This window comes from Ambystoma mexicanum, chromosome 4p, assembly GCF_040938575.1.
Source record: "Ambystoma mexicanum isolate Mex_15411 chromosome 4p, UKY_AmexF1_1, whole genome shotgun sequence".
Taxonomy (NCBI): domain Eukaryota; kingdom Metazoa; phylum Chordata; class Amphibia; order Caudata; family Ambystomatidae; genus Ambystoma; species Ambystoma mexicanum.
In genome coordinates this window covers 773,767,300-773,791,961 of record NC_090927.1, presented here as the reverse complement: position 1 = coordinate 773,791,961, position 24,662 = coordinate 773,767,300, and the positions used below count along the sequence as shown (strand labels likewise).

Genomic DNA, 24,662 nt, shown 5'->3' with positions numbered 1-24,662 from the left:
GCCTCCGGTGCCTCGCAGACTCCTTGAGGTGCTGCCACATCCCCACCCTCATCATGACCATCATCAGGTGTTTGCAGTTCTGCGTCAGGGGGCATGGGCACATTTCTACGTACGCACATGTTGTGGAGCATGACACATGCCATCACCATCTTTGCAACCTTCTCATGGCGGTACAGGAGTGCCCCGCCAGACCTGCTGAGGCAGCGGAAACGACCCTTCAGTAGGCCGAATGCCTGTTCAATGACTACACGGGTACGTGAGTGGGCATGGTTGTAGTCCTCCTCATGCTGGTCCCGTGGGTTCCGGACTGGTGTGAGGAGCCATCTCTTCAGGGGATATCCAGCATCACCTGTATGTGGACGAGAAACGTATGATGTGGAATGCCATTGCTACGTACGCACACCCCCCCCCCTTCCTGCCAGGTCATTGCCGAATCACATACCCCACATTATCATCCATGTAATGATACTCACCGAGTAGCCAGGATCTGTTCCCTGCGTGTCGCTCCATGTAGCGTGGTATTGTAGAGTTCCTCAAGACCATAGAATCATGGGTTGATCCAGGGAATCGGGCACAACAATGTGTAATGATCCTGTTGGAGTCACACACCATTTGTACATTCAGAGAATGAAATTGTTTTCGGTTGCGGTACTGGGCCTCCATGGCATGTGGGACGACCAATTCCACATGGGTGCAGTCGATGGCACCAATGCAACCCGGTATGCCGGCAAGTGCATGGAATCCCACTTTTGTGTTGGTAATTTCCTGCTCCGAGCGTGGTAGGGAGATGTAGTCGTCTGCGTGCTGCAGGAGGGCATCGAGCACTTGCAATAGTGTCCGTGAGAACAGTGGCTGAGAAATGCCATGCAACTGTCCGACTGTGTGCTGGTAGGTGCCTGTGGCCAGGAAGTGGAGTACAGACACCACCTTCAGTAGGGGTGGGATGGCGGTTGGGCTATCTATCATGCTGACAAGGTCAGCCTGTGTCATGTCCACAATGGCGGCTATGGTGTCCCGGTCCAGACGGTAGAGGGTGTGGATCTGCTCATCAGTGAGGTTGAACGGATGTGCTCGGAGGCGTGGGATTGCGGGCTGCCTGCGTGGTGGTAGTGGCTGTGCTGGCGGCCCTTGCTGGCCCTGCCTTGGCCTCCTCCTCCTCCTGCGTCTCCTCCGTGCGGCCGGTTGTAGTTGGTGTTCGTCTTCTTCTTGGAGTTGGAGTACTTGCAGTGCTATCAGGTCCCCCAGGGCCAACATCGCGAGTCCTGCCGGTAGCATTTCGGTGTGGTTGTGGGAGGAGACTGGCTGTGCAATTTATGTGTTTTCAGGCTGAATGGCCTCCACCTGTGGTGATTCATTCCACCTGTGCAAACTGCTCTCCCCTTTGGCCGAGCACGTCCCGCGCACAACGCTGCAATTCGTGGAATGGCATCTTGCTATTGCAATCATGTATTTGTACCCGATGGCCGTGTAACATTGGTTGATATGTTCATTCTGCTGTGGTCCCATTGTTTCACATACTATCTGTGCAGTCGCGAACAGAGTTGTGAAGGGTCAGTGGAACGTAGTACTCGAGTAACGGTGGGCCCTCATTCATCACTGTACCGAGTTGCAACGACGGGCGGGGCGTCCCATTCGTGGGTGAAGGCAGTTGCCATTTTCACACACAGCCGCACTCGATGGATTAATTAGTGTTTTCAAACGGCCACAGATGCCTCTTCGACGTGATGTTGCAAATGAGGAATTCGAAGGGCGGCGCTTTCGGTTTTCAGCTAGCGGCGAGGAGATGCCCACAGGTCTGACTGCAAATATAACGTTCTATTGTTCAATGTCCTTGGGACAGGGGCCATGGCGAGTATGCAATGATTGATATGAATAGTATGGGATGCGCAATAGCGTAGTGGACGATAAGGCAGGACGTTCCCAAATACATGTTACTTCACTACACTGGAATTACGGGCTGGGGCACTGTGGATTTTGCAGGCTGCATAACGCACAGACTCAATGGATATTTCTAATGTTATGTGAGTAAATATTCAGGCGTTTTAATCCCGGGATGAGGGAATGATGAATGGATGCATGGGCAGGTGATTTGATACAGAGTTTGCCATGTACAGGGCTTCTTGGGATCTATCCGCCTCCCCTACGCTATGTGATGCAGGGCTGCCATAGTGGGACCATCGTCTATCTGGCCTTGTTGAGCCCTCCCTGTCTCGACGCGCCCTCAGACACTTGTGTCCATGCACGTTACCAATCCCATCAGATGGATTCTGTTTTCACAGGCGCATGCACAGGTACACTCGTTTGTGATGGTGTTTACACCTCGATATAGATAGTTATGAGTCGCAAGTGGTTTTTGGGTGGTGATGGACCTTTGGAGTGGGCTGGCATGCATGTGGCTGTGGATTTAGTGTGATCATTGCAGTGAGTTGTTGGAATGTAGTACTGATGGCCATTCTGTTCTTTTTCTTTTCTTTTGGTTGACAGGTATCTCCTCCCCTTTTGCCACTGCCATCTGTATGCCACTCCTGCAGATGGGTTTTACTCCCGACACCTGCTGCTTCGTGTTAATCAGTGGAGCAGCATTACGATCTTATGGGACGATCGCCAATGGGCCACATGCCCTTACGCAGTACTGGTGGCTCGGAGCAACATTTCGGCCTTTCAGCTGGACTAGTGCCTCCCCATTGGGACGGCCCTGCGGTTCTGTGCGCTTCCATGTTGCCTTTTCGTACGTGAATGTGGCTCTGTGTACCATGAGGGAACAGGGCGTCACACAAGTAGTGGCTGGTCATTTCTTGCGGATGCAGCCCACAATGGTGAAATGTGTTTTGGAGTTCATGGCCTGATGGCTGTATGGACTTGGTGATTTTGATGTGCATTAAATTTCTATTCTGATTTGGCCCGTGTAGCGTTCTTCTTTGCAAGTGATGTGGCATATGCCTATTTGGGGGGCGATGTATTGTGAGGAGATCTGCACTGGGTTCCAGCTTCGGAGTTTAGTTGCGTGGTACTGTACTGGGCGCGTTTGCCTACGAAGCCCGTGAGGTCAGGGATGGGGGCTGCCAATATGACAGTTTGAATGTTGTCATGCTCAGGGGCGGGGGATTGGGTTTTGTGTAACAGATGCCGGTCAGCCAGGTGGACTGGTGGAATGATGTGATTTTCGGAATATTGCTGGTCACAGGTGCCTGTGTTTGCGTGCGTTTCTTGGTGGGGGACTGTGGTCATGTCCATTGGGATGGCTTCTGTATTCGTGCCATCTGTGCCCTGCAGCTCCCATTGGCCCCTGTTGTGTTTCTATTGTTCGTTGGCATGCATGGGTGACTTGTACATTTCACTGGTTGCATTGTGGCTTCGTTGCACCTACGGGGAGTTGTACTTTGTGGGCAGGGAGCGGTGTACGGGCACTCAGTGGGGCCGTTTACGGTTGATTCGCGATGCCGTACTTCTCACCATGGCAGAATGGTGCATTCCGCCATGCTTGATGGCGTTAGGTACATGTCCGCTAGGGTCGGAATTGGCGTACCGTTGCGCCATGGTGGTGTTTACGGTTTGGCATGGCGCGCGCGCGCGTGCTTGGTGCAGTTAGCGTTGGCGTTCACTACGGTGTCGCTAATGGCATCGTACTTTGCGGTGACGGGTCATAGTCGCACCGAGCGCTATTCGATGGCGGTATTGCATTTCCGCCATCGTTTTCCGAATTCCGCCAGGGTCGTAATGAGGGCCACTGTTTGTTTGGCTCCGTCTCGTTACATTATTTATCGAGTTGATTCCTTTTTATATTTACAACTTAGTTTTAAAATATAGTTCTAGTATGGTTCAATAATGTTTTTTATAAATTGACACCTTTTACTTTCCTTAATATTATTTCAAGTGGGTATTCATTAATTAATGTTATTTACTTAAGCATAGGTACCGTAACATCCTCTATCTGTAAGGCTTATTGTTCTTTGATGATTTAAAAAAAAAGAAAACATTGAATGCAAAATGGTGCAGGTTAGGTTTTGCACACTATTACATTACGATTAAACATAGTACAAACTGAAGTATTTTTACTATCTCTATTCTAAATGTAATAGTGTGTCTACGATAACATACACACAGTTTTAAGCAATCACATGTATTAACTAGGCATATGAGCCTTATTTAAGTGTGTTATTTGTGTATTTACCTGACTATTGGAGATGTTGGTGCCAAAACTAAATCACAGCTCTCCATAGGCCTATACCACAACACACTTTCAGGGTGACATAATTAACATAGAATCAAAATGGGGTGCTTAAAAATCACACCTGCCCTGGTAGCCATATGGGCTATTAAGGTCCGCACACCAGATAAATGGGTTCAATGGCAGGGAGACTTCTGATGCCAGTATAATGTTAGGGGACCCAAAAAGTTAATGCCAGAGCTACAAATATGAAACTCGTCCCTAACAGAATTCCACGTGGAATGTGTGACTGATTAGGACCTCTATAGTCCGGTTCCGCCAACACCTGGGACTGGTGGACTAAAGCCACTTACTAAATCTGTCCTCTGCCAGACATACCCAAACAAAGTTGGAGGGCATTCAAATTATGGAATTAACTGACATTGTCACAGATGCAGTTGTTGGGGCTCTGAAAATAACCTGATGGCACCATTTAGCATCCCACTTAAAGGGTGAGGGCTGGGAACACTAAGTTAAACAAACTTCTCTGCTTTCTGCTCTTAGTGACCCTAGCAGGACACTCATTTGATGCCCTAATGGAAGAGAACATGTCCCTGAAGTCACTTGTACCCAAGTCTGTTGAATCCTGGCAATCTTGCATCACAAATTACCTCCTCATTTAGGATGTTCACCCCCTACAAGTTTGGGTCTAGACATCGAAGCTGAAAAGCCTCCATGGTATTTTTGGGTGGCTCTTGGTCTGTGTTTGATTTAGTTTGATCTTGTTCAGAATTTGAATGGTCAAGGAGAGTCCAATTTTGTTCTGGAATGAATATGGTTAGTCGATGAAGCAAGGTTCTGGATATTGGAGGGCATAGCCCGGAAGAGTACCCCTTTTGTGTTTGAGCAATGATACGTTTTTCTACGGTTGTCTAGTGAAATGGGCACGGATACTAACCTTCATTCTTCAGGATGCCTGCACTGCTGCATCAGATTTATGACTATAGCTACAGTGCGGGATTGCCAGATCAATTCTACACCTTTCAAACAAACTTGCCCTCACATTGAAACATGTGAATGTGTAACCCACAAATGGAATCGGACTACACAATTCTTGTTTTTCTTACAACGTGGTTTCTGGCTTTACCTTGCTTGCATTCGTAGGTGGAACAAGGGCCACAGTTCATACTTGTTTTACATTGTTAACTCTTCTGTATTGCATACATAGTTTACTCTTTTATTTTTGTTTTTTAGACCAAGCAGTGAAAATCTTGCTCAAGCTGTGATAGATGGCGTAACTGCGTTGGGTGCTCAATGCCAAGGTATACAGCTGGCCAAATCGGTTGTTTTCAATATATTGCTAAATGTATATTTTTCTCTTTTATGTGGCCTGAATATGCTATTTTAGGTTTTTCCTCATTGCTATTGGGTTTCCAGCATTTGCCTTGTTTTTATTTATATTCTACTAATGTTATTAATAGTTACAAACAATATTATCAGAGTGGCAACACTGCAGTTGGTGAAAGGCTTGTGTTTACCTGCATCTACTTTATTAAGAAAGACACAAAAGTATTTGTGAAGAACATGAAGCTTTCAGACAAAATGAGGAAAAATGAAGTTTGATAGGCAAGCTCAAAATCTCTTCTTTCCCCAGTAACGTGCAAGGTGTGCATGCCTTTTAATATGTCTGATATCCATTGCATTGACAGGGTATGCCAAATCTTAATTCGTCATTCATTTAATAAAAGGATTTCCTGGGTCTTCCAGAGGTCGCCTATGAAAAGTCTAGCCGCAGCAGGCAGGTTAGTGATACGTTTACCAATAGATGATCATGAATTCTGTCATCCGTCTTCGTCTAATTGTCCCAGTAAAAGTACCAAGGCCTTATTTGTTAACAGTATGCTTATGATTTGCTTAATTGAGGCAAGCACCTCTTTGCAAAATAGCTGAACCAAAGAAGGATGGTGCCAACTTGTTCCCAACCAAGTAAACATAGATATTTTGATTCTGGGTATAGTTTGTTACCGTAAGCAAACCATGGTGTTAGGAAAGATTTCTCTTTGCTGCACCTTTTCTTCCATTTTTGGGGGCCCCCAAATGTTTTGCGTTAATCTGACCTACTGTTGTGCAGTGCAGTGAAGCCTCCAGCTTCACTACACTGGCTTTTGCTCATCTGTTATGGGGAAACTGACGTGGCTGTCATTACTGGGAAACATTGTTTCCCTTATCCTTGATACTGATGTTACTACTTTGGTAACGTTTGTATCACTTTTGTAACTTTTATCATTTTACAATGCAGTATAATGGGGTACACCTTTTGTTTTTGCCCTAGACTAACACTCTGAGGATTTGTGGTTACTCTAGGTGTGCTAAATGGACAAGCTGGTGGCAGCGCCCCGAATATGGCATTCGGATGAGCGTTTGGTGGGTTATGCCCCAAAATGAGGAAATGGGATGATGCTTCTATGCACAAATGGCTTAGGAGTAGCAAAGTATGATGCAGGAAGTTATAATTGTAGAAAGTATGTTTCTCTTCCCGCTTGCCTTTAATTTGTAATTGACTGAGTTATGCGTAGAAGATTGGCATACATGTATGTGGATCCTTTTCACACTAATAACTGTGGAACAGGGCAGTTGAACACTATGTACACGTGTCTGCAAGGATGCTAACCATAAGGTAGTGTAAATAGAGTAAAATAAGAAAGTATTTTTTGATTTTGCTCCAGTGCAATTCACAATGTCTGAGGTTGGTGCCATTGCAGTGTCTCAGATTCAAGAATCTTGAACTTGACTAAATGATGAGCTAGATTTCAAGACACCAAAATAGTGCACATGACATAAAATGGCACTTCTCTCCAGGGTTCACTAAACATGTTTTAAAGTGATTGGCTATAAACCTATGCAGTCTGCACCTCTGTCATGCAAAGGGTAAATATGTGATAAGGCAACAAAGAATCCTATTTGTCCCAGATAGAAACGTTGAGTTTAAGGAAACTAATTAAATAAATATGCTATGTGTTGCGTCTTACTATGTGTGTCTCTTAATGTAGACACCGAAGTAGTCTCAATTTTGGATAAATTATCCAGGGTAGATATTTAGTTCATGGTATTTTTGGTAAGCCTGCATGCGCAGACACAAAAATAAATGCTTGGTTCTTCATGAATATTGGGCCCTCGGGAATACAGCCTTCCCACCTAGCCCCCCAACCCGATTGAAACACATTTGCCTCTTGTAAATCAGGATGTAAGGTCCAGTGAGTTTATTTTTATGATTTGGTGTATTCTTAATGTGGTACCTTCTCATGGGAGGACCATTGAAAATAGAGAATGTTTTAATATGTGTGCAACATGGTTTGGGTTTATGATCAATACAACCTCCCAGAATGCATAGACAAATAAGTAATTTGAATGCAAAGAAAAATATTGTCTGTAATTGGATCGGCTACTGTGGAAGAAAAATGCAGTTGGATGAAATGAGAAATCAAAAGGAATGCAGCAAATTATGATACATGTTCCAGTGAATTCTGACAAAAAGACCAGGGACAGAGAAACAAGAATGCACTGATTTAAGAAGGCTAGGCCTTATGATCTTTTCACTGTCCTAGCATACTTGGAAAGGGTCCCATTTTGAAATAAATATACGCTTGCTGACAAGACGGAGTTCTGCTTTGGCATACAAAAGCAAGACTTATCCACATGCTTGCTTGCTGGAACACCAGCTTTTGGTTATGTAACTCCACACATGCAGCTAATTTTCAGCTTTGTGCAAGATTACCTGGCTTCAAGCATAATACTGATGAGCTTACAAATTCACTTGAGATGTAAGCGCAGTGCTCCACTAATATCTTAAGGTGTCTGAAGTATTCGGAGAGTCCAGAGCATGACTCACATAAGCGATGCATTGTGCTAATTTCAAGGTGTGAAAACCTCCTTAAACAGTCCTTGCACGTTCTTAAAAATCCCACTAGACCTCCAGGGCGAGGTCCTTAATTTGCATACTCAACCTAAGAGAAACTCACTTGTCCTATGGTGACTGGTGAAAAAATATCTACTTCTGGTGTCTATAAAACATTGCTTGTCGCCAAAAGCACACTCCTATTTGTTGCAATGCTGCCACCCAAAGGCTAGCCATGCACAGTGAAACCTTTATTTGCCATTTACTGCAAACAAAGTTTGTTTTCAGTAAATGTTGAAAAAAAAAGGTTTCAAACATTCCCATACTCACCAGCAAGGTCAAGAACCTTGCAAATGGTACTCGCCATTCAAAAAAATCTCCTCGCCAATGCGAGTGGGCTTGTAGATTTTGCAAGCCCTGTTATAGAGATCCTACATTCTTATGCTTTGCTCATTTGTTGCAAAGTAATTAAAAAAAAACTATTTTAAGTTGATCCATTGTGAATGTGGGGTGTGCAGGATCGGATTGTCTGAAGAACTGTGTTTGTGTGTTCCTGTGACCACGACCTAGCTTCTACATTTATATGTTTATCGATCTAACCTCACTTTATACAAAATAGCAGCCAACCAAACCTGTTCCTAGGCGACTCCTCAGTTAAATCCTGGGGTTGGTTGGTTCCAAAAGGAATACACAGGACACCTGGCTTAGCATGGCCACAACCACCAGAAATTCTAAGCACATCACAAATCTACCGGGATAAATCACTTTACTTAGCTTCCCAAATTGGAAACTTTATGAACCATCTCAGCCTATAATTTGACAAAAACCAAGGTTACTCTTTCTCTCTAGGTGAACCATTCACACTAGAATGGGGAAACAAGTGTTGAGAGAAAATTAAAACTGTATATATTATAAGGTCCGAACCTTAAGGGTAAATTAAAATAATTGGATATATCACAAGTACTGGTCTCTGGTGTGAAGCAACACCTGTGTAACATAAATACTAATTAAGTGTACTTGAACTGGATATATCACAAGGATTGAACTCTGATGTGAAGTAACACCAGAGTATCATAAAATATAAGCTTTAAAGAGAGCTCAAGCTCATTTGAAATCAAAACAATGTGTCAGCCTGTCATTTCAACAATTGACTCACCTGATAACATATTGTCTTTAAAAAATGGACTCACCGGAACATATTTTTGCCCTCAAAATTAATTTACAGTTGGCGCCTTAGAGAAGTGTTCTTATACACACTATTTTCTACTAACCTCACTTTAATTGGAGTCCTGAATCTGATTTTGTTTTATTTCAACAATACAGCATTCGTGTCCAGCGTATTGTATATTTTGCCAGGACAGCCCTGTGGAATATCTGTGCGAGATCACAAAATCCAATTTCTCATTTTATGTACTGTACATTCTAGAAATTGTCAAATAAAACCTATACATATCTGTGATACAGGAATTGTTTCTCATCTTGCATTCTTATTTGTGAATTCCTAGTATCTTGAGATAATATAGATACAGTTGTTGCTTGGTACTAGTCGCTAGCATAATGTAAAACTTAGAACCTTTTCAGATTGTTTAACTTCAGTGATTGTTTTCATAATCAATTTATCTATAAAAAGGGTGTACTGGCATTCCAAGATGGCCGCTGCACGGTTAAGACGTGCGTGGGAGTGCTCTTACTCGAAACAGCATCCATTTGGCATCTCCCTGACTGCTGACTGGGAGTGATTCCTTGGCAACCTGGAGTGCGGTAGAGGAGTGGCAAAAGTGGCAGGGACGTCCCACTTTGCTTTTCATAGGGACAGTGTTGCCCGTGTCTGGAAAGCGGCCTATTCGGCTTTGGGATGGTGCCGCTGTATAGCCTGCCCATTGCCTCAGAGGAAATTGTACATACTGCAGGGTATTGGGTGGTGGCGAGGAGCAGCTGAAGACAGCGTTATGTGCTTGGGGACACACCATGCAAGAAAAGAAGCTAGTTGTGTTGGTTCGGTTCGCTCAGAGGGAAGTCGGAGCTCTGGAACGTTTTCCATGCAAAAGTGATTTGTTGGGCTTCGGATATCAGCTGGTACGTCTCTGCCTCCCCCTTACATAAAGCAATCGCGTGAGTCGCGATCTGTAAAGACACAGCTTTCTCCCCCGATCACAGCCGCAGGACAATTAGGCCCTGCAACACGGATAAGGACAGGAGGAAGGGATTGCCTTAAGTTCTTAACTGTGGCAACTTTTGAAACTGAACGATCGGCAGCAATAAAGGAGATGGTGTGCCCCGCCCGATATAATTACCATAAATAATCTGCATAATTGGCGGCTCTATGCGGAAAAGCTGGGGGGGGGGGTACAGGTTCTACAATATGACACAAGGTGCAATTTTAACTTATATCGCCTAGCTGGAACTCTCTTCATAAGTAGGTAAATCTTTCACTCTGGGCATACGGTACAGGTCTGCTTTTTGGTGCGCACGTGGCTGAACTTGGCGACTCTCAGGGTGGACCCAAAACCATGCATATGCCTAGGGGCGGAAAGAAACCTACCCTGGCTGAGCTTGTTCAGGCCCACCAAATGTCACTTAACCCATTGCAGAAATTGTGGGCAAAAAGAACCAGGGACACCCCCACGCAAAGAAACATTAGGAAGTATCGTTCCATTGGAGCAGCCATGCAGTGAGTTTCCAGATATGGCGGCGTCTAATGAGGACTTTTCAAAAAGCTTTCAGGACTTTCAGGAAATATTTGCGGCCTCTTTTCAAATGCAATTCTCCTCCTTTACATCTGAAGTTAGGCAATCGTTTTTGGACTTGAGCAAGGAGATCTCCACTATTGGAGATCAGGTTGACACAAATGAGCGCGTGGAATTAGCACAGGAATCTAAACAAGCAGAAATAGCTTTGGAAGATCTGTCGAGGATTACGCATAATCTTGAAATCCACTATGAAGATCCGGAGAACAGATCCAGGCGTGCTAATATCCTAATCAAAAACCTTCCTGAAACAGTCTTGGATGCTGACCTGACCTATAATGCATATTTTTACTGATTTATTCATAGAGGAAGAAGCGGTCAGTGTTCTGCTAGATCGAGTTCACAGGACGGCCCGAAGAGAACTGAGCCTGGTGCTCGCCCTCGAAATGTACTTGCAACCTGTGCATCTTATCCACAGAAGAAACTCATCCTTAGAATGGCATGGAATTCGACACCAATAACTTACAATGTGACAGAAATCCACCTTTATCAGGATCCCTCTCAAACAACTCTCCAAAAGTGTAGAGAAATGCAGGCTGTGGTTAAAACCTTAAAATCACATGGGATCAAATACAAATGGACTTTTCCATTCGATTAGCTTTTGCTATAGAAGGAAGACAACACATGATCTCCTCCCAGGAAGCAGGTACCTCCCTCCTACAAATTGATGAGGATTCAGCTACGGCCCCATCGGAGGGCAGGGGGGGGGTTGCTCCTCCAAACAACCTAAACCATGGGAATGGTGTTCACAGAACAGCTATGGGAGCCGAAACGGGGGTGTACAGAAAGGCGATTGGAAAGCCCGCCTGAGAGGACCATCTGCAAAAGCTCCTATATAGACACTGTAGCGGGGCGAGCACCTAAATTACTGATTACGAAAAGGTATTTCCGACTTTTGCCCAGATGGAGCACAACATCTTGGAATCTTTCTGTTAAGGTAACAGATGGGGGTTTTTAGGATACCCCGCACTTTGCCCTCGGGAAGAAGCTGGATCACAGCTGCGGGTTGTTACCCCAGGATACATTAGGTACTGTGACTCACACCAGGGGACATTTCAGGGGTGGGGAAGGGGAGATTTTGGGGTTAGGGGATGGCGTGCTCATTTGTGGGGTGGGGAAAGGTAGGGTGGCCAACCGTAGTGCAGGGTTGGCTTTAATATACTTATGTAGGCGAAGGTCCAGATATTAATTGGCATTGTTCAGATACCATCTATGTCAATTTAATTCAATGCCTAACGGTCAATATTCAGGGACTTAATACCCTGTTAAACCATAGAAAGGTGGAAGCCTTCTTGGCACGGTACCAACCGGACTTGGTGGCGCTTTAAGTGACTCGTATCCGCCGGCTGCAACATTACCCAGTTATCTTGCAAGCAAATGCAGAATGGAAGGTGGCCGGTGTACTTGGAACACTCCGGTGGGGTCCCCAAATGATGGTGGGCTCATAAAGAAGGCTGCAATATATTTGTGTTCCTGGTGATGGGCGTTTTGACACTCCCTGTCGCTTCAACATATGCTCCCAATGTAGACCAAGAGGTTTTTTTTTAAAATCTACTCTAATACATCTGGAATCTTTTAGGGTAGGCAAAATCATACTTCTTGGAGATCTACATATTGCGTTGGACCCTATTCGAGATCATAGTATTGTTACACACTATGCCCAACCTCCTCCTATCACGTTCAAGCAAACACTTGCATATTTGTTGTTAGTCTGGCTGACTCTCAGAGGGTCTGACAAAGGATACACTTTTTACTCTCATGTTCATCGCTCATTTTCACGCATAGACTATGCCTGGGTCTCAACTCCGCTTTTAGGTGATATCACTCACATCGAGTGTCACACGATCACGCTATCAGACCACGCACCAATTTCTATAGCGCTGAATATACCACAGGGGAAAACAAAGATTGTAGCCTTGACGATTCTTGTCAGTGTTGCTGGGGGAATCTGGTAGTTGGAGATGGAGTAATCCTGGTGGGGAGATTGCTGAAAATGTGATTTGGGATGCCTTTAAGGCAACTTTACAGTGGGTCCTGATAGCTGAAAATGCCATTAGGCACCAACAAAAAGGGACTCTGAGATTTAGAGGCAAACTTAAGACGTCCAATGGATAGTATGGATACAAGTCTGGGGCCGTCTACACAGAAATGTTTTATAATGGCGGCAGGCCGATTTAAATTTACTTCAAACAAAAAAAGCAGAGAAATATTATGAAAAAGATAACAAATTTGATCGACTGTTAGTAGACAACTTCACCAGAAAGCTGCTTGCCAGATTATACAAAAGATTTGGCTCCCTTCAGGCGAGATGATCACGAAAGACCCCATATCACATCACAATTCCATACGTTCTATACAAATTTATACAAGTCGGCGTCTCCAAACCCAACGCTTCAGAAAGAGTTCTCAGAGGCAGTTATCCTTCCCCAAGTAGCTGAGGCAGATAGGGCTCAGCTGTAAACAGATATCACTCAGAAAGAAATTATTAGAGCCATATGTAATCTTCCATTAAATAAATCACCAGGCCCAGATGTTTATGCAGCTTTATTTTATAAAACATTCTGGCATATTTTAGCTCTCAGATTCATGCAACTGTATAATCCTTTTCTACAATCATCTCTTACACTATGAGGAAGCAAAAATTATATTATTCCCAAAACCGGGTAAAGATCTGAGTAGCTGCGGGTCATACCGTCCTATATCGTTAATAAACTTGGACGTAAACATGTACACTAAAGTCTTGGCAAGTAGCATGGAGGATCTACTGTCCTCATTAGTACATGCAGACCAGTCACATTTTATAAAATGACAGACTCATGATAATATAAGAAGAACGTGTCATATCCTAGAGAAAGTAGGCAAGAAAAATATATCCCAGCGGTCCTTTTATCTCTAGACTCTGAGAAAGCTTTTGACCGGGCTGAGTGGTCGTTCTTTTCTGAACTTGGTAAAGATGGGATTCGGGGCCCAAATTTATCAATAGGATAAAGGCTAATTACGTACAGCCTAGTGCTAGATTACTTATTAATGGCAACCTGTCTCCCCCATTGTTCTACAAAGAGGGACCAAACAAGGGTGTCCATTGTCACCGCTTTCATAGGCGGTGTATTTGGAGCCACTCCTTGCTAAATTCAGACAGACTGATGCATTCGTGAAATAGACTTTGGAGGTGTTTCACACAAAATGATGGCATATGCAGACAATATGCTGCTCTTAGCTTCTAACCCCTTGAACACGTTGCACACGGTTGTAAGTACACTGGATAAATTTGGGACAGTTGCAGGTTTAAAAATAAATATAACAAAATCAGAAATTTTGAACCTATCCCTCTCCACTAATGATGTGCAACTTCTAGAATCACACACACAATTTGGCTGGGCACAAGAAGGGATTCAAGTGCAAGGTGTGACTATATCCCCACATTAGAAGGTATCTATCAGGCCGATTTATTTTTTTTAATTTTTTTTCCTCCCCTTGTTAAAAGAAATTCAAGGTCAACTGTCAAAATGGGGACCGTTGGCGGTCTCTTGGCCTGGTAGAATCAATTCAGTAAAAATGGTTATTCTGCCTAAGGCCCTTTATATTTTTCAAGCGTTGCCAATCCGGATTCCTGCTTCTTTTTTTTTCAAAAATTGCACCGGATGATTTCAAAATATATATCGAACAATAAGGCTCCATACCTAACTTTAGACACATTAATGACTTCCACAACAAGGGGAGGTCTAGGTCTCCCAAACCTTTTGAAATTCTATCATGCCACCCAAATTCAGGTGCTAAAAGACTGGAGCGATGAATATACTGAGAAAATATGGGTTCAGATGGAGAGGGCATTGGGTGGGATACAGCTTGGAGATAAACTATGGCTGCCTAAACAATACCGGCCCCCTAATATGCATGTGAGTCAAACCATGAGACTGGTTGAAGATGTTTGGGACACTGCAGTTAAGAAATATCAGTTAACGACTTTTCTACTCTCACCCTTTACACCGTTATTCTTGAACCCACAATAATTCCCGGGCACTGACCCTGGTGCATTTGTTAAATGGAAACCGGGAGGATGTGTTCAATTGCAGTGTATGTTTCAGGGTAAGGACCCTAAATAATGTATACAATGCAAGGTAGATTTGGGACTGGCAGAGGCTAGTCGATTCCAATATTTCCAGGTCCAGCATTGGATTTTAGCCCCCCCCAAACAAAGCGGCAAGTAGAGATTTAACTCTAAAGGATTGTTACTTCCAACCCAGGAAACAAAGCTCTCATCTCAAATTTACATAAAATGATGGCTGATGCAACCCCCAAAATACCATTGAAATAAAAACAACTTTGGCATCAGACATTGGGGGTGCTGGTACTAGAAAAGGAGTAGGACGAGCTATGGAAAGATATACCCAAGCTTACCTGGTCCTTTCAGGTTAGAGAATTTTGGTACAAGCTGTTGACACAATGGCATTATACACCAGCTTGCTTACACAAAATGAAATCATTGATCTCTGATCGGTGCTGGAGAGAATGTGGGGTGTTGGGGAACTGGGGGCATATATGGTGGAGCTGTATGGGGCTGACGAGATATTGGGAAGAAATTAACACACATTACACACATATTTGGTCTACGAAAGCCTAGGTCTCTTGGGTCTCGTCTTTTGGTGGTTATTGAAACTGATATGCGACGGAGCTCTAGGCAAACCTGTAAAGCTTTTGTTATCTTGCAACTTGTGGCTCTTTTGATAATTGCACAGAATTGGAAATCGAAGGATCCACCAGATGTTAGCAAATGGTTTGCTAAGGTCTGGAACTTTTTGGCACTCGAAAGGATAACCTACTCTATACAAGGCAAACAAGCTAATTTCATCAGAGAGTGGGACTTGGTGTTAAATTTTCTTCAAAGTGACTATAATATGTCTTCTTGTCCTCAGAAACTTAGAATTTTGGGTAGTGGGTGATTTTATGGAAACTGATATTTAAGCCATGCATTACAGGATTGTTGGGGTGGGAAGTGGGGGCAGGGGTGGGGTGGCTGAAAGCAGGGTTTGTTTTTTATGAATCAAAATGCCAATAAAAACACATTTTTTTCAATAAATTGTGTAGTGGCATTTAGCTTCGTGTGATTGTATTTTCGTGAGACTATATCAGCGGAAATATGTTTTTGTAACGTTAGCAAAGAATACGTAAGTTGTACAGATTTAGCTTGATTGCTTTTTTCATGCTGAATGGTGTTCTGTTTTAGCTCTGTTACATCGAATGAGGGATTCCTTGTATTCCTTGTGAAAATTGTTGCCCCTCTTGCTTCTGAAGTGATTGTGAAACACTGCAGAATCTCCCAAGTTTCCCGATGCTTTTCTTCACCCCTCCTAAGAAAGGTGGCCTATAAAATATTGAAATATGCCCCACAGTTGCAAGTCCTAATGGTAAGGAACGTTGCATATTTAATCCCTAGACATTGAAAGGCACAGCTTAACCTAGAACTAATTGTATTACTAAACTATGCATTCTAGCAGTTAGTATACTGATTGTCATCATGTTCTTAGACCACAGAGATTTGCTGGACATTTGTGCCAAAGTAGACGCTGGAGCTCTGCTTCTGCATTAATAGCATCCATAGTTTTACAGCCATCAAGAGATTCTGGTGCTACTTTGAGACCAGAATTATTTTCATATAACTAAACGTTCTTGTCTCATGGTTAAGACTGTTCTACTTTTGATTTTCTAGATTATGGATTGGTGACCACGCCACAGCTACACTATATAATATGCTGTCGAAATACTGAGGGCCGATATGGGACTGCCACAGTGGAAGGATATTACCAGAAACTGTCTAAGGCTTTTGCAGACCTTACCAAACAGGTAGAGAAAGACTATATCACTGTGATGGTTAGCTATTCAATGTTTCACTGCGTGATAAAGTAACATAAATGTCCCACAATTTCAAGTGCTTGAGACCTTTTTTCTAATTTCCAAAGAAAGTCACGCTTAGTTTGAACAGTATATTCTTTTGTTAATGGATTGCTAGAAAAGACAAATGCCACTAAATGGCATAAATAAATATGAAACTGTGGCCAAATTTGGTGTGGATAATAGAAATGTGTAAAGCCAATGGGCAATTCTGATAAGCCACATCCTGTAACAACTCAGGAAGCTGAATGATATATTGGCAAAGCCACAGAGGCATATTTTTGCAATCATTGATTTTTTGTGAACTGGAAAATGGATGATACGTTTATAATTAGAGCCCCTGGAGACGATGAAAATGGGAGCGGTGCGCTGTATGAAACACATTTACATAACCAAACATTCACAGGGGGGGCGTGACTTGGGGCCAATGTAGTAGGTCTGCTCTTATGACCGTTCCTGCCTGATCCGATTTTATCCGTGGGTAAAGACAGGCATACATGAGCTTTCGAAGCTCGAAAGCGGCTGGGCACCTGTGCAAACCGCTCGGGAGTGCATGGGCACAGTGAGAAGCGAAGTGTACAGGATGGGGAGGAGATACGTTGTGCAATCCGGGCGACCCCTGGGTGTAGTCTGAAAGAAAGATGGCCGGCCCGAGATGACCAGGACAAATGAGTGCACCGAAAATCAGAGGTGCAAACAAGGTCGGCTAATGAGCAGATTGCAGTGAGGAGCACCTGAGGGACGAGCCACCGGTGAGGGACGTGGTGTGTAGCGGACCGCAATAACTCTCGTAAAACAAAGAGAAATGAGAAACTGCTGTGAAAGATCTGCACGCAAGCTGTGGGGAGGGGTGTCGGATGCTCAACCGGTGTGCTGAATGAAGTAAGTTCACTCATCGTGTAGTAGACTGTCTTCCTATCAATGTACTGTGTGGTTATAGAAGAAAACAACCACAATGGCCTATTAGTGAAAAGACAGGATGCCGGAGGAGACGCAGGTGCTGCAGGTCGAGACACTGGATTGCAGGGCGAGGCACTGAAGACTGCAAAGAAAGTAAGCTATCCGTGCAATACAGACCATAGCAAACTACAGTTAACAGTCCAGAATGCAATACCCACTGACCTGTTGCTACAGAACCATGAAACATTCAACGGTCATGTGATGCCATGCGATGCAGGTCCCTGTGGTCTTCTCTGTAACAAGAAAACCCAAACAGTAAGCAAAAGGTTGTAGCTGACTAATGGTAACAAAGCATAAGGGTAGTATGGCTTACCGTACTAAAATCCTGTCTGCACAGAATGAAGTTCAAGGGCAGGATGGGTGTGTAGCTCGTGGAAATCCAAGGCAAGCAAAAAATGTCCCACCTACCCCAACTGCACGAGGACGCCTCAAAGGTTCTAGTACACAATGGCAGTCTCTAGTCCATTTACTACAAACAAACAAGGTTCAAGAATCCTGAGGTTCGCTTGTGCAAAGGCAATCCAAACAGTCTGGGTCAAAAATGGCGCAGGCAGCAAGATGCAGAGCGGCAGGCAAAGCAAGTCAAGAAACAATCCATAGTCAGAAGAGGAAGCGGAGGGCAAGGTATTAAAGCTTATCCAAAAGCGGGTCCGAAGGCAGATCTGAGGTCAAAGAAGAAGCTGATGGCGAGGTAACAAAACGTTTTCCAAAGCAGGTCCGAAGGTGGTCTGAGTCGTAGGAGGGAAGCACCAAGGTACAGGGAAAGGATGGGCAAGACGGGGAAACAGGAACTGGATGCAAGGGTCGGGTATTCCAAAACAGGGATACGAAGGATGCAGAAACGCCACTGATTCAAATTCAGAAGCACCAGCAGAGTCACTGGGAGGTGTTCTGAGCAGGGGGTGGGACAAACAACGGTGCACAGGACGCCAGAGTTGCCATGCCAACTTCCAGGCACCTTGCTGTGACCAAATCGAGGAATTAAGTGCTCTCAGTTTACCATGAGTGAAATTAGCTGGAGAGGAGCGCTTGAAGCGTGACTGGTGACCCCAGTCTGTACGTGACGTGGGAATCTTGCTTCCTGTAGCAGTGAAACGGGAGGGAAACCTGACAAGGAAAGTGGAGAAGGCTGTCGTGCCCCGAACAGAGGTTCTGAGAACTGAGCGAGCAGCATGGGCACTGTGGCGTTAGCTTGAACATCCTCTGGACTTGTGTGCACAGGGCGCTGGCCCGCTTACCCGACGTGGGTAAAGTGGAGCGTGCCCTGGGGAACCATCAAGGGGCTGGAGCAGCTCTGTGACAGGCTGCCCGGGAACAAGCGGTTGTCATACGCATTGGTGGCCAGGGGAGACGATGGAAAACCGGACCTGCGCTGGGGACTGCCCTTACTGGGTCACTGAATGTCACTGGCTGCGGGAGATGTTACAAGCGAGGGGAGCTGCAGCTCTGACTCGCTAGATGCAGCGAAGCGAGCAAGTAGCCTCCACAAACAGGTACAGGCACACAGTGGAGCATTGCCCCTTTGTGTTGGGGGCATGAACAGTGGATAGGAGGAAAATAAGCCTGAAAGTCAGGAAATAGAACCCAGGCTCAAGGGCGAAAGAAGATAGACAGCCCGGGCTCAGCAGGAGCTGATGAGGGGGAACGAAAGAGCCAGGAGGCTGGAAAGTGTGTGGCCTTGAAAGTGGGTGGCGCTTTTTGAAATATATGCAGGACCTGGGGCTGTGTGGTGATCCTGAGAGCAAGGCTGGGGCTGTATTGGAATTGAGCAGGTTGTGGCACAGGAGGAAGTAGTGTGGAGAACACCTGATCCTGAGCCGGCAGTTGCGCTGGCAAAGCCTTGGCACTGGTGCAAAGGGCCTGACTGGCGCTAGTCCCGAGGCGGCAGGTGGCCCAGGGGCAAGAATCTACAGAGGAGTGGCTGGTCCACATTGGGCTACCTGTGCGGAGTCCTTGGCGGAGCTAGTGTTGCGGCGCCAAGCCGAGACATAGTGGAATCGTGGGCTGGGGGCAGGAGATGCAGACACAATAACAGCACAACTATCGCCTGCATCTGTGGGGGGACCGGAAGGCTAGGCACCTGTGGCGGATAGGAGGGTGTGGAGGTCACAGTCCAGGATGCAAAGCACAGCACATAGTGTTGTGACAGGAACTAGAAGCTTACAGGAGTGGACCCATGCTCCAGGACATTGCCTGAGTAGAGCCCACTCCAAGGGGCGGCGAAGGTTGGATTCTTCTAGACGGTGTTTGAGCTCCTCATGGCGACACGCACTGTAGCAATCAAGTCCAGGATTCCTGTGGAGGTGAAGGGCAGCCTGCTGAGAGCTAGGGGATCGCAGAGGGGAAAGGCAACTGGCTGAATGCCTCCCAAATCAGCCAAGGCTAAAGCTACCCAACCAACCTTAGATGGCTTCACCAAACCGAAGAAGCAAGTACCTGAGAAGGATATGGAGCCACAGCCGGAGAAGGGGGACAGGGCCCTAGAAATGCACAACCAGGTATTGCTGGTAATAGCTCATATGAAGGCATCATTGGGGACACAAATGGAAGCAGTGAAGGTTGATGTGGGTCTCCGGCGCCAGGATGTGCAGAGCTTGACAGAACAAACCACAACTCTAGAGACGCAAGCAAAGGAGCATTCTGGTGCGCTCCGGGAAACACACATTCTACAGCAGAAGGTCGGCCTACTGGAACATAGAGTTGAAGAAGTGGAAGGACGGGACCGCAGAAATGTAATCTGCATTTTTGGCCTGCCGGAAGGAGAAGGAACTGACCCGACGACTTGTATAGACTTGTATTGAGAATATGCTGCTTCAGGAAATTGGGCCTGGGAACCTCACACAGGGCTTCACTATCGAAAGAACACACAGAGCACTAACTAGGCGGCCCCCTCTGTGGGCCCCGCTGAGACCAATCATCGCCAAGGTCCTGAACTACAAAGATGGAGAAAAGATTCTGGCATTTTCGAGACAAGGCCGAGAACTGAAGAGGGCTTCAGCGAACCTGGCTGTCTACCCGGATTATACGTTTCAGGTGCAAAAGGGCAGAGCACAATTCTCGGCATTGATTATCGTGCACAACTCAAGATTATATACAAAAACAAGACATGGTACACGAGCCATCAGCCTAGTGTACACCAGTTGCACCCACTTAATGTAACGCTGCCCAATCCCATACCTGTCCAGGGTTGCATACACCCATTCCCACCTCACTGAATCTAATGCTTTCACCGCACCCAACGTAGCTATGGTGCACAGCGCATCCCAGGTCGTAGTCCTGTCCATCACATGATGTAACCCTCTCCAGTTCCAGGACATGCTGCGTCCTGGAATGTACCCAGTCTGATCTGGCTGCACTAACTTGCAAATCACTTTAGCAGACTTGCCCCACTTCCTGAACAATGTATGTTATCAATCCTTTGGCATCACTTAAGGATGTTAATAGGGGCAATGTTGAGCAGCCGAGGCATGTAGACATGAGCCTTAGCTCTGTCGCAGCCTGAATGATCTGGAGGCCAATATCCTGCTAACTTGCTTAATCTCCGGAATCCCGGGTCTGTTGGGAAGAGGAAAGGCTCCTGAGTATCCTGTTGCTGCTGTGGTGCGCAACGGTGCCAGACAGCTGAAGAGGGAGGCTACATCAGAGTGCTCCAGTCGCCGCGCACCATCTTGGCGGTGGACCTGCCGCTTCCAGCGTCCACTGCGGGCCAGGGCTGTGCCTGAAGTAGCTCCAACAGACCATAACACGCCTGCCTGTTAACCGTGCAGAGATGGCTACCAGGTGATTTGGGTGCAGTAGGGGTGCACTGTGAGCGGCAGATAAGCTAGCCCAGTGGTATGTAGATCTCCAACTCTTAGTATCAGTCTGTACTAACTCAGGAGCATGGTAGAGTGGCAGAGCAGTCCGGCTTATCTTAAGAGGAAGATGAGAGCTGTAGTTAAGTACACTGAACCTAGTTAGACATGCACATCAAAGAAGCACTTATGCTTATAATTTATATAAATTATATACACCAGAATCACTTCAAATGCCTCATACGTTTACACTAGAACACTTCAGAATACTTAAGAATATACTTCAAAGGACACTTTCACTTTTGTGTTGGTTCACAGTTACATTTGTTGCCATGTTAGGAAGTGAAAAGACAATGCTATTGTATTATCGGTAATTACACGCACATGCAGTTCTTAGCAGATTTACGGTAAGACATTTATTCTGCAAAGACATACAAGAAAGTAACTTAAAGGAAGGAAAATGGTTAGAGTAACATTGGTCTGTTCAAGGTTCTAGAGAGGGTTTCTTCGCACAGCAGGTCTTTTGTCCAAAATCGCAACCCTGGCTAAAGGCAGTTTGGAGAGGTTTCAAAGTCTTCTCAGACTTGGTCAACGCCGCTCCCTCTCCCATCCACTGCGGTGTTCCCTAGGGATTATGCACTGCACCTACCCTTTATAACTTGTTTACCAAGCCCCTCCTTAACAAATTGGACTCCCTCGGCATAGCCTAAACGGCTATGCCGATGATACCCAAGTCCTCCTCCCCCTCATTGGCTCATATGACCATGATTCTGCCGCTCTTCTCCTAATTTATTCCACCATCCAAGCACAGATGGCAGCCAATGGTCTCTGCCTCAACAGAGAGAAAACAGAGATCATTCTCATAGGTCCCCAAGAAATACTGCACAAACTCAGCCAAAAATACAGCAACTTCATCATTGACAACACCACCATCCCCGTCTCTTCCTCAGTCAGGACCCTTGGTGTCCACCTTGACTCCACCTTGTCCATGAACAAATAGGTGCCATTGCCTCCGCCTCTGCCCACACCATCAAGTTGATAAACGCCATTAAACCATTCCTTTCCAACCAAAACTGCCTCTCTATTGCCCGAGCTACCATTGGTGTCAAGTTAGATTACTGTAACGTTCTCCTGGCAGGCACTTCAGCCAAAAACCTTAACCAGCACCAAGTTGTACAGAACAACGCGCTCATGGCAGCAATTGATATCCCCAAAAGAGACCACATCACAAAGGCTAGACGAGATGCCCATTGGCTCCCGGTTAAAGAAAGAATTTGTTTTAAAACTCTTACCTTGAGCCATAAATGTTTTCGCCTCTCTGCCCACTCATACCTATCCGAAGACATCAGCAGAGACACCTCCACATGCCCGAGAAGAACGCACCACGCCAACCAACTGCGCATCCCACCCATCAAAAGGGCTAAAGCAGGGGTAATAGGCTTTCCTCATATAACCCCTAAACTCTGGAACGCCCTAATCAACACCCTCTGTGCAGAAATTCCCTCTCTACTTTCCGAAAAGGCTGCAAAACTGCACTATTCAACAGACACTACTACTGAACTCTGGACCCCCCTTGTATTGATTGTAACCAAGTATGTATAGCCTAACAGACCGTCATGCAATTTTGCCTGCCTCTGTAACAGTTATGCTCTCTGGAACCAGATTTGTTTCACATGGAACAGCACCATGATGCATCAGGGCTGCTGCGTGCTTTAAAAATGTTAATAAATAAATGCATTTGTGTCTAGAGACCTCTTGCAACTTGTTACATCTTTTGAAGTGATGAAGACGGTAAAAAGCAACCATAAACTGCTGTACGCAAACTGGTCCTCGACAGCGGAACCGGAAAGACAAAGAATGACGACATTGGTAGAAGAGTGCAATAGAGGTACACAATTAATTAAAATTGACTAAAACCAGCAACTGTAAAGCTAACACAGGATTACATAAAAAAAACTTTGAGAACCGACAGCTTTGAAACCAAGACCTTCAAAGTCGATTTTACAGCCCTCTCGAATGTTACCTGACTGAAAAACGTGGTTTACTGGTGGAGTCAACCAAAAGAATCCACACACCCAATGCCTTACTCGTAGAAAAAGGAACAGTGAGAAGGGCTAAACGTTTAGTTGCTAAGACAAACCACCAGGATGGCAAAGAAAAGGCAGTTACTGCAAATAAGATCTACAAAAACTGTATCTCTACACACAGAACAAACATTTACCAAAATTACTCTGAAAACATGCTACGAGTGATCTGCGGTGGGAAAGTGAAAGATTTCTGGTGATTGGTAAAATGCACAGCAGAAAATACTATCGGAACTCCAGCAGAATAACGTTCAAGAACAAACATGGGTGGCTAATTTTTTCAAACCTTTCTCATGGAGAGAAGGACTCTACTCAACAACCCCTAGCGAATATGACCGAATCATGGGACATCCCCCCATGATGTAGAACATTATCAACTGAAATCACCAAAGCTAGAGGCGTACGACAAGGATGCCCCCTCGCTCCGGCACTGTTTAACTTCTTCTTGGCTGCCCTCCAGCACCTTGAGCCCATGATCAGATCTTTTCCACCGACCATAGGGGGCATTTGCCTCAACCGCCTACTGTACGCTGATGACCTGGTCTTAATAGACCGAACCCCAATGGCCTTCAGCGACAGCTGGACAGTCTTCAAAAATACATCAGCAAGAATAACCTGGAGATAAACAAAGAGAAAACAAACATGTGCTTTGAAAAATCAAAGAAACAAATGAGAAATTGAAATGGTTTTTTGGGGCACTCGTCGATCAAACAAGTAAAACGTTTAAATATCTAGGAGTTGGGCTAAAGAACAGCACAGTGGAAACTCCATGTTGGACCTTCTTCATGAGAGAACTAAGACCCTGACCAGCCAGGCGGTGGCAATGAACAAGAAAAGTAGTTCCTTAACTGACCTATGGTGCCGAGGCAATGTTAAACATTCCGGAGAAAGTATGGCCTAGGCTCAAGGGTCCTTTTTGGAGGCGAGTCTTGGGACTTCCAAACTCAACACCAATTCCGATTATACGCAGAGAGTTGGGCCTTCTTTCCCTCCAAGCAGTGGTGGAATGGAACAGCTTGGCACTGTTCAGAAAAACCATCCTACCCACCCGGACAGAAATCTTTGACATTATCAACAAAGAACTAACAGGAGGAACCAATGAAACACTGGAAAAATGGGTGACCAAAAACAGAAGCAAACTGGGAG

The 24,662-nt window shown here is 45.3% G+C and overlaps 1 protein-coding gene across 1 annotated transcript in view; it reads left to right on the top strand.

Annotated features, from left to right (window-relative positions):
* PGM3 (phosphoglucomutase 3) overlaps positions 1–24,662 on the top strand; it is a 518,766-nt gene that overhangs the window by 104,170 nt on the left and 389,934 nt on the right. Inside the window, exons 4-5 of the mRNA XM_069606327.1 lie at positions 5,402–5,469; positions 16,497–16,630. Of these exons, the coding sequence (XP_069462428.1) occupies positions 5,402–5,469; positions 16,497–16,630 (202 nt within the window). The remainder of the gene's footprint in view (positions 1–5,401; positions 5,470–16,496; positions 16,631–24,662) is intronic.